Source organism: Orbicella franksi, chromosome 7 (assembly GCF_964199315.1).
Source record: "Orbicella franksi chromosome 7, jaOrbFran1.1, whole genome shotgun sequence".
NCBI classification, from domain to species: Eukaryota; Metazoa; Cnidaria; class Anthozoa; order Scleractinia; family Merulinidae; genus Orbicella; species Orbicella franksi.
Window position 1 is genome coordinate 25,959,653 of NC_138151.1, and position 10,169 is coordinate 25,969,821.

The following is a 10,169-nucleotide window of genomic DNA, read 5'->3' on the forward strand; positions in this document are numbered from 1 at the left end:
CAGGCGATTTTTAAATGATACTTCCCAAATCCCACCAGCCCCCCCCCCCCCCCCCTCCCTCATAAAAATGAACGGTCCCCTACGTGGATCAGATATCTGGAAAGTGACACAAGCTCTATCAAACCAGCTGCAAAGCTTTGTTTTTAAATGTCTCAGAAAGATCCTTGGCCGGAAAAAAATTAGTAACAAAGAACTGTGGACTGACAGTACGGGACAAGAGCACTGACATACCAACCGACATAGCAAGACGGAGATGGTTTTGGATAGGATACAGGCTGCGAAAACGAGCCACTGAAACGACTAAGCAGGCCTTGAAGTGGATTCTGTTAAGACATGGATAAGGTCGACTGAAGACGAGATGAAGATGGTACAAGAAAGAGTCCGCTGGCGTTGCACTGTCGAAGCTCTTTGTTCCGCTAGGAGCCTAAAAGATTAAGTCAGTTACCACTGAATACAGCATTAAACGTCTTTTAACGCTTATTGTCGAAAACACATTTTCAGAAATGAGAAGTGGTACCTGCTTGAACTATTACAGATTCAGCAGGGCAACCAAGGAACGGTTGAAAAGGCAATGTTTTACACCACTTGCTTACTTCACAGCACCCAAGTCCTACTACCCACAGGTTTTCATTTCACCACATTACAAGGATTTACCCAGGTTTTGCCCTCCAAAGGCGCTTTAAGTAACCATTTGAGCACCAATGAGTATTACGAGGAATTTTACACAATTTGGACTTCATTTCAAGGAGGTAAAGTGAGCAATGAAAAGACACCCCAAATACAGATTATAGAGGACTTTATTTTGATTTAATGAACTCTTGGCTTTGCAAGGACGGCCGGGAATTTGGCGGAATTCTCAAGTGTGTGTTGTTTGCCAATTCGTGTTTTATACTTTGTGTAGAGCCCCTATGAAGTGGACCGATGAACATGAAGTGCACACACGTGTATAATGGTGATTCTGGATCAAGGAAGTCTCGGCCTTATAAGACGCCGATCAAAGCGAGGCGTCTTAGAGGCCCAGTTGTTTGACTCCAGAATCACCATTATACATGTGTGTAAGGCGGATGTGATTGCTGATCCAGAATTTTTTTCCAGTTGAACATACCGTGTGCCTTGGTATAAACAACCATGGCCGCGTCAAGTTTTTCATCGATCTGACGTGGTGGAGATGTTCTACCGTCCCATCCCGCGCAAAGAGAACGTGAGAAATGGCAGTCCCAGAAGCCTATAAATTCAAAGCCGACCTTCTGAAATTCGGACAAAAAACGAAATCAAGATTTGCCGAAGTTGTAGACAATGAAATCCGCTCGAATTTGTCAATATTCTCTTCTCAAAAGAAATATAAACAGAGGCACAGGCAATGCAGTCACACACCACTGCATATATAGAACATTAATTCAAGAAGGGTTATTGCATTCCTGAGCGCCCTAAGAAAATCAGTCCTTGAGTTAGAAATTTTACTTTTTTGATTTTACTTTTTAGGGCGCAAAGGAATGCAGGTTGTTAAGGCGCACAGGTATGCAATCTATTGTTTTACACGTGGACGCCTATTGTTATTTGACGTGAAAAAAATAATAGGCGCGTGATATTCGTCTTTCCGTAGCAACCAACATTAAATTACTACGTGCTTGAAACGTGGGGAACTAATGTATTGAAACAAGGGGGTTTCCCAAGAGAGACAAAAGCCTCTCTTAATTAGCTTCTAACATGGCAGCGACGATCTCGCGTGTAATATCACGTACGTTTCTCTGCCATTCAGGCGTGAAATATTCATTCATAAGAAACGCAATCAAGTGAACACTGACAATCATGTTTTTATAATATGCAAACGTAGCCGTAAATTTTCAAATGTTAATTCGAATGGGCGACGAGAGCAGTAATTTTTTGAAATATATATACAAGACCTGTCAAGGCGGCGAGAATGCAGTTTGATCCCGAGGCTGTAAGAGAAATAATGTGGCAGGGGATGACAGAAGATGAGTACAGAAATGCACAAGAGCCTATTCATCAGGTGTTTGACGAGGCAGGAAGATCGTGCGTGCGGTTGTTGTGGGCCGCGTTGGCAAGCAAGTTTGGTTAAAACGGCGCAGGTGGCGAACGCAACGTCGAATTTAAGTTTTATCGAAGCCGTCATCAACTTTTTTTTCTATTAAACGAATGCAACTCTTTGGGTTAACAAAATGGACCGAAGACAAACTTGCGACATTGTTGACACACCACCAAAAGATAGGTGCTACTAGCCAGCAATCGAAGACTTCCAAGAGCGAGAAGAAGTCGTCAGATGGCGCGATATCCAGCAAGGTATATACAAGGTGCATGAAGTCCAAGATCGTGGACGCAATAAATACGGACCATCGGTCGTGTTGAAACTGGAACATGAAAATGGGCCAATAATGTTCCTGTGGGCGCCGCCTTCGCTAGCGTACGCGTTGCAAAACAGACAGCGCACGGATTATATCTTCAACATTGGAATGGGACAATCAAAAAATGGCAACATGTATTATGATTTCAAGCTGTTCTAAACAACAAAACGCTACAATGGAATGAGACAACAAGAAAAAGGCAACATGTATTATGATTTCAAGCTGTTCTGAACAACAAAACGCCTACTTTGGCCTGAAAAAATTTGTGAACCGAGAGTTGGCAGAAAGCAAACGGTTTTATTTTTTGTAACCCAAACCAAGTTTTTGTTTTGAATTGATAGCGTTTCGCGCGAGTGCATGCTCCCGTTGTCTTTTTTCCACGGAACAGAATCAAGAGACTTGACCATTTTACGGTCTGCGGCGTTTTTGCATTTTCTCTCGTTTTCACCATATTTTTGTTTACGAAAAGCGCAACTACTGTAATCAACGTCATGTTGCATAGCTACAGCGTCAGTAGAGCCGGTGGGCTGTTGATATATTTCATTAATTTCTCCTGTTTCTGGATTATATTTCAGTTGTTGTTCAAGATGATTGTATGGGCCGATATAATTGTGCCCAGGCAAGGTTCAACCGGTAGGGAGCTTTCCAATCGCCGAATGAATGTCAAAACCCGCGCCATCAAGTTCAGCTCTATCAGTCTTGTATCAGTAGTTTGGCCTCACTTTTGGTGAAAGCTCGTCCAGCAACTCGCGCCCGACTTTTTCAATCGCAGGCCGAGCTTTTTTCATGTTATAGTTTAATCTTTTCTTTTGCAACGCAGGATTTCTCATTGCCTCAGAAGCATAATATCTGCCAGCCTCGACGCCATTTTTTGCGAGAAAGGGGATATCTTTTGAGATAAACAGCTCGATCCCGGTGTCGGGTTTTGGTGATTCTGCACACAGCGCACTTGGCTTTGAGCATTTTGCGATTGTTTTTTGTCAAAACTATTTTTTCTGTACCTTCAACACTCGGTGTCACACGCCTGTCTTTCACGCAGTAGCCATCCATGTTCGTATATTAAGAGAAATAATTCTTACAATTCGTTCGTTTTCATGCACGTTGTCAGAAAACATGCCTAGGATGTCTTTAAAACTTTTGCTTTTGTTTCTTTCATTCAGAAAAAGCAAACAATAATATCCATATCTTACGCTCCCAACCCAGTGCAGCTGGTTGTCATTACGAAGAAAGGTCTTCTTTCCTAATTTTTTTCAGCTCTAATTCCCACTCTTTCGGCGGCGGCAGTCCGGAAGAGTCGAAATATTCATGTTCACCGTTTTTCTCCCGCCAGCAAAAAACCCAGTGTGTGCCCATGCTTCCGAAATCGTCCAGGTTGATGATACACGGTGAATGGAGAAGACTTTTTTCCTCATTGCGCGAAAACACCCCTTTGACAGGGATTTTTAAGGTATTTGCACCAGTTTGTTAAACCAAAATTGGAAAGCGGAACGTCTTCGAACATCATTTTCTTTATAATCTTCCCAACTGCCGAAGAGAGGCGAAGGGTTTATGTGCATCCCTTTTCCACTTTTAGGAGGAGGTAATGAACGCCGCTGTTGTGGGGGGAGCCCGGCCTGCAGCCCTTTGCCGAACATTTTGCTTATCAAGTCAAGGGCAATAGGCACGCCAATGGAAGCTAGTATTCCAAGAAATCCACCGCATTACGCTTTTCCGCCGCCACGAACCATCCCTTGCACAACAAGAACGTTTTCATCAGCCTTTTTCTGTTGTGGAGACATCTTCTGAACAAGTTTGTAGGGCCTTATTTCTTTTTCCCCGTAACCATTGCCGAAGATTTTCTTAAGCGCTTTTCCTGCACTAAAACTAAGCCCCGCGCTTGCCAAAGCCTTAACCGTCGGCTTGATTAAGGGTCTAGCCAGCCCAAGCAGAGTGGAGAAAATGCTGCCGCCACGTTGGGCGGTTTTTTCAGTCTGTGTCTTGCTCATCTTGAGATCAGCGCCTTTTTTCTCACTGGCTGCCTTTCTTAATCGGTTAATTTGAGTGCTGGTCAAAAGGAGCTCGTCTCCTCGGCCGATTTGATCTGGCTTGACACGTAGTGTTACAGCCGATTTTTTAGCGAAATCTTTTTGAAATTTTTTGTTTTGTCAGTCAGTCAGTGCAATCTCGTGCGGATGGTAAGTCGTCGCCATCTTATATCAAGGTACAAAAATTTTCCGGTTTTTAGACAACGACCAGTTCATTTCCAATCTGTTTCACCACAACGTCTTCGTCGTTCAGGACCACAGCGTAGATCGAGTAATCTTCAGCATTGGCTGCTTCGTTTAGCCGGTAATGCAAAGTCAAACTCTTGCGATCACCTGTTACACTTTCTTTGACTGATCTGAGGTCAAAGTAAAGGATGAGGTAAATTTTTGAGAAGTTGGCGACTTGTAGCTGGGTACCCGAGTTGTAGTCATTTTTTCTGTATCGGAAGTTTATCAGATGGTTGAGGATTCGCAATTTGAAGTCGCTTTCACAGTCCAGCTTGGGGTAGTAACTGGTCCCATACTGCAGGCGGCAAGAAGACAGTTTTGCTGTGTTGTCTCCATCGAGGTCAAAAGTGTCGAAGATGTAGGGATTGTGTTCTAGGGATTTTTTGTTTTTGAGTGTGCTGAAAGACGACGAACACATGTTTGGGGTTTTTGACGCCCAAGGTTAACAACCAAGAGCCCACCGCATCCTTTCGGCTTGAGCTAGGGTGCAGCGTTTCTTTTAAGTAACTCCATTGAGTCTGTTTTACGAAATTTTCGTTGACTTGCTTTTGACCTTCAGATGTCAGCGTCCACAATTCAAACTTTCGGACAACAATCCTACGCCCCGTGCCGTCATTCCGAAAAATCATTTCTTCGTCATCTTGCAGCATAATCTCAAACTCAAGCTGCATTAGAGACAAAAATTTGTCAGACAGATCTTCAAAGAACGAATAGCGGTTGAGAGGAATGATAGTTTCAAATATAGCGCCTCCGTGTGAAAACAGCCCGCGCGCACAGATTTCAGGGTTTGTTGCGGCGACGGCTGTTACATTTGTAGCATCGCTGTCAAGATACCAAAACTGGCTTTTCGCCACACTTCTTGCATAATGGTCAGAATAATCCAGCAAGTTTTTGATAAATATGACTTTGTGGATGTTGTCAGCTTTGTAAACGAGTTTACCAGCAGATTTGACGGTCAAGCTTTTTGCATCCTTTCCGAGCGCTTGTTCGGTCATCAGTGTGCTGTGGAAATTCTCCTGCCTGCGGGCCAGTGGTCGACTGCGTGGGTCAAAAGGCTTCCCGACGTTGTTGCCGCTCTTAACAATGAGGTGACAAGTCTTATCGGGAAAAAACCTGCTGTCGCGACCAAAGAGACGAATATCACCTCCAAACCCTCTACAAAGTATTTCAGACCTGTGAGCTTGAAAGAAAAAAAGCTTCCCCCCCTTATCAATGTAAGATATTTTTATCAGGCTGGTATCAGGGGGGACAAAAAGAGCCAGAGACCCAGTCTGGTCTTTAAAAGGCTACAATATTCAAGGAGCTGTAATCAAACCGAATGAGTCTGTCATCTATTATTTGCCTGACGGGCCTAAGCGCGGCTTTGTTCGCGAAGAGCTGTTGGTTGTGCTGCCAAATACACAGCTTCCGCTTGTTCACGCGCATGCCGTAGATCTCTTGGCCCTCGCTTCGCCAAATGTTCATCCCGTGCCAGAACTGCTTTTTATCGAACAGTGCCTCTTTGTATTGGTCATGCTGGATCTCTTTTTCTACCACGTTTTTTTTTTTTTTCCACTCCCTTGGCTTTCTTGACATTTTTTTCTTTTTCTTCCATGATCGAATTCATTTTCGGCCGTATAGCCACCGCTTCATCAATCACCCTTTCCTTGCACTCGTCTCTTATCTTCCCCAGCACCTTTTTGTTTTCGCTGCTGTAGAGCGGATGCTCTTTGGGATAATTGCTTATATCGTACAGGACGAGGTCTTCCGCCATGTCTCTGTAGACGTCTTCCGTTTCGATTTCCAAGAGCAGGCTGTCGGTGTCTGTGTAGATCAGCTCGCACTTTTGCCCGTATAGGGCTTTCATCTGGTTGTAGAAGAAGTCGTATATCAAAATCTTGCTGTTCTCTAAGATCATCATACCGGTGTAGATCGGCTTTTCCAAGAGCAGTCGCGTTTTGTGCATGTGGATGTCCGCCAGGTCGTTTCCGAATATCTCCTGCCTGGCATACAAGGGGCTGGCCACCGGCGGCGGATCTTGTCGGTCTCCCAGCAGCAGACAAACTTCACGTCCACGGGGTTTATCAGGTTCTCCATCGTTTTGCCAAACACCGAGTTGTTCATCAGTTTGTAGAAGTTGGTCTCAAATTCGCTGTCCGCTTCTTTCCTGAACTCCGTGTTCATCTGGATGTAGGGCTCCATTCACGGCTCCTGGTCGAACTCGATTACTCGGTGGACCTTTTTCATACGCATCCCCTGGCTGAGATAAAACTGCAGGTTCTTGTAATGGACGACGTAATTGCTTTTGACCTCCAGCGTGAGCACCAGTTTCTCGCTTTTCGGGAAGTCCAGCCCCAGATCATCCGGCATTCTTTTTTGATACTCTGACATCTTCTCCACCCCTATTGCCTTTTTCTCTGGCGCAAGAGGATAGCTCTTGTGGGCTTCGTGGAGCTCCTCCGGGTACTTCAAGTCCAGCTCCAAGACCCACCCTTTCTTCGAGTTTTCTTCCAGTTTCATAATTTTCTCTTGCATGGGCATCACTCTCTTCAACTTGAAGCCTCCTTTGGGCAGCGGCGGCCTCATTGCCTAGCCGTACAGGTTGTTCGCGTCGAGGTACGTGATGAATTTAGAAGGCTTGGCGGGGTCGTGGTCGGCGGCCCGCGGGTTGTTGGCCTTCGCGCACCGCTGACTCGCCATCGAGATGCCACCCCGCATGCCTTTTTGGATTAACAGGTGCATGTCAAGGTCGGTCAAAAGCTCTAGCTCTACGCCGGTCTTTTTCAGCAGTGCGTCCCAGCTCATACCGGGGGCTGTGTAGTAATGTGCTGGATCTAGCCCGTACCTCCCCATGCAGACTTTTCGGAAGTTTTCGAACACATGTGCCAGCAGCACGACGTTGGTTTTCACGTATAGATCGTGATAATCGAAGAGGGTTTTGCATCCGAACTCGGCCCAGACCTTCTTCGAGTGGGCGTACTCTTCGTCTGTTATCCCTTTTCCGGCCAGCTTCGAGAAGAACTCTTCTTTGGCCGGGAGCTCTACCTCGGCGAACCATCCAAAGCCGTCTATGTATTCGTAAGGATAAATACCTTTCTTCGGGAGCAGCTTTCTCTTTTCGATGTCTTCATAAGTTTTTTTCTGTTATTTTTCATGTCTTCTGATGTATCTCTCTGTGTTGTTCAGGATGCAGCTTATTTCTCCCTGCACCCGCGCCATGGCATGCACCAGGAGATGACCGTCGTATCCTTGCAAGTTGTGAAAGACCACTGGAACGGGCGTTTTGGGGTTTAGGCGGAGCTTCAGGTTGCAGGCATTATGCGCAGCTCCCCGATATTTCCCTGTGATGTGGCAGTGGTCTTTCACTGAGTCTTTGTAGTTGTTCACCAACAGCGGCGCTTTGTAAAATATGCAGTCTTCGTTCTCTTTTTCAGGCCCTTTAGGCTCTCTCTCTCAGAGGCCCCACGAACCCCTTCCAGGCCTGGTAATAGCACCTTTTGTGGCTTTGGCCATAGTACTCGCCGGTGTTGGGGTCAAACGAGTCTCGAAACTCCGGCTGACCAGGCTTTCGTTGCAAATGTGGCACTCCGTCGCGCTGTTGTATTGGCACCAGTCTTCGCTTGTCATCACGAGCGGTTTTTTGTCGGCCAGCCCTGCTCTCATCAGTTTTTCATCATTCAGCACACTCATCAAAAACCTGTACACCGCGTCTTTCCCGCGGTACACGAACGGGACGTGCGTCTGGCCGTCGCTTTTCACGATTATGTACGAAAAGCCGCAGGGTTCGTGGACTTCTGTTTTGATTGTTGCCTGGCCTCTTTTCGCGCAGCCACGTATCTTCCTCGTCAAAGACTCAAAGTCGACGTACACCACGAACTGCGCATTCATCTGCTTGTGGTGGTTCTTGAACTTCACATTGTTTTCGCCCTCTTTGGGCAACTCGGTCCCCGTGGGCCTTTTCAGCCGCCCCATGCATTCGGGGTTGTGCCTTTCCAGCAGCTCCGCTGTCATGTAGTCGTGCAGACATCTTTCACAAAAATGTTTTACGCCCCCGTGCTTGCTTTCGTCGGGCAGCTGCGCGCTCAGCCTTCTCACGTACGTGTAGTGGGATTTTTCGTTGTTCTTTATCAACATCAAGTTGATTCTCAGGAGGCTTCCCTCTTTTTCGCTGAGCCTATTTACGATCAAGCGTTCTTTTTCCCAGCCGAACACGTTTATTGCCAAGGCCGGGTTTTGCTTTTCTAGCCTATTTATCTGTGATAAAGGCGTTGGAAAGTCTATTCCTGTAAAATCCAGTCCGTCTTCTGTGGGGTATCTTGACGGCCTTGACACGTTCATGCCGTCTTTCAGCGGAAATAACGCCGCACGCAGCGCCCATTTCAAGTACTCGTCGTTTCTGGTTTGGACGTTGATGATCGCTTTTTTGTTTTTTGTAGCTTTTTCGGGCAGCCGCATGTAGCTGCCTCCAAGAAAGGGCTGGTATTGGGCGACATTAACGAAGGCTTCCAAGACGCCTTCTACCACCCAGCCTGAGCCTCTTTGAGAGCAGGCTTCTATTTCGTCTTTGACTTCATCGATGAATCGGTGAAATACGCTATTCACTGCTGTCTCGTTGTTTCTGTTGAAAACCTCAGGGTCTCTTTGTTTGAAATAGTGCTCCATTTCTTGTTTTTCACCGTCTCTAGTTTTCGAAAACTTAACGTTAAGCCCGAACTGCGTTTTCCCGCTTTTCAGGGTTCGAATTTCATTTTGTACAACTTCGGCAAATCTTGGTTTCGTTTTTTGTCCAAATTTTAGGTGGTCGGCTTTAAATGTATAGGCTTCTGGGACCACCATTTTCCACACACGAAGCCATTCGTTGAAGTTGGTTCTTACCAACTGAAAATCAAAATCCCTGCCGGGCCTGACTGGAGACTGAAGTCTCGCGTTCTCTTCGCGCGAGATAGGACCGTAAAACATCTCTATCACATCAGATGAAAAGCTTGACGCAGCCATTTTTGCTTTATACTAAAGCAGGCGGCCTGTTCAATTGAAAAAAATTCTGGATTAAAAATGAAACCCGCGCGAAGCGAGTCGTTTTATAAAACAGAGATTTGCTTGATCTAGGGCCACAATCAAGATCTAGGCCGGCAATCGGACCCACCCTACACACATGTATAATGTGATTCTGGACTCAAACAACTAGGTCTCGAAGACGCCGAGCGACGCGAGGCGTCTTATTAGACGGAGATCTACTTGATCCAGAATCACCATTATACATGTGTATCGTGCTGATGCTCAGGGAAATGATTGTCAGTGGTGTATTTTTCCTTCAAGAAAGGAAGCGTCAGCCTTGGACATACGTGGGATTTTATGCCTGAAAAGCTAAATGAGACAGATTAACCACAGTTTTGTACCTAAGACAAGAGAGAAGATAGAGAGCGCTGGGTATTGCTTCGACGAAAATTCAAGTCAAAGATCAGAGAGGAGAAGGCGGTTAGTGGTGTCGTCGTTGAAAATCTGCTTTCCGATGCGAGTGCTCCAGTCCGCTTCAGGGCACAGCAGCAGGCAAAGTATAGCTCACTACAGCTATCGG

The 10,169-nt window shown here is 45.9% G+C and overlaps 1 protein-coding gene across 1 annotated transcript; it reads right to left on the reverse strand.

The window, feature by feature from the left end:
* Positions 1-8,047: 8,047 nt before the first annotated feature.
* On the reverse strand, positions 8,048-9,236 carry LOC145493068 (uncharacterized). The gene has a single exon (XM_081472472.1). The coding sequence runs from the start codon at positions 9,047-9,049 to the stop codon at positions 8,048-8,050; it is 1,002 nt and encodes a 333-aa protein (XP_081328598.1). The 5' UTR covers positions 9,050-9,236.
* Between the last annotated feature and the right edge of the window lie 933 nt (positions 9,237-10,169).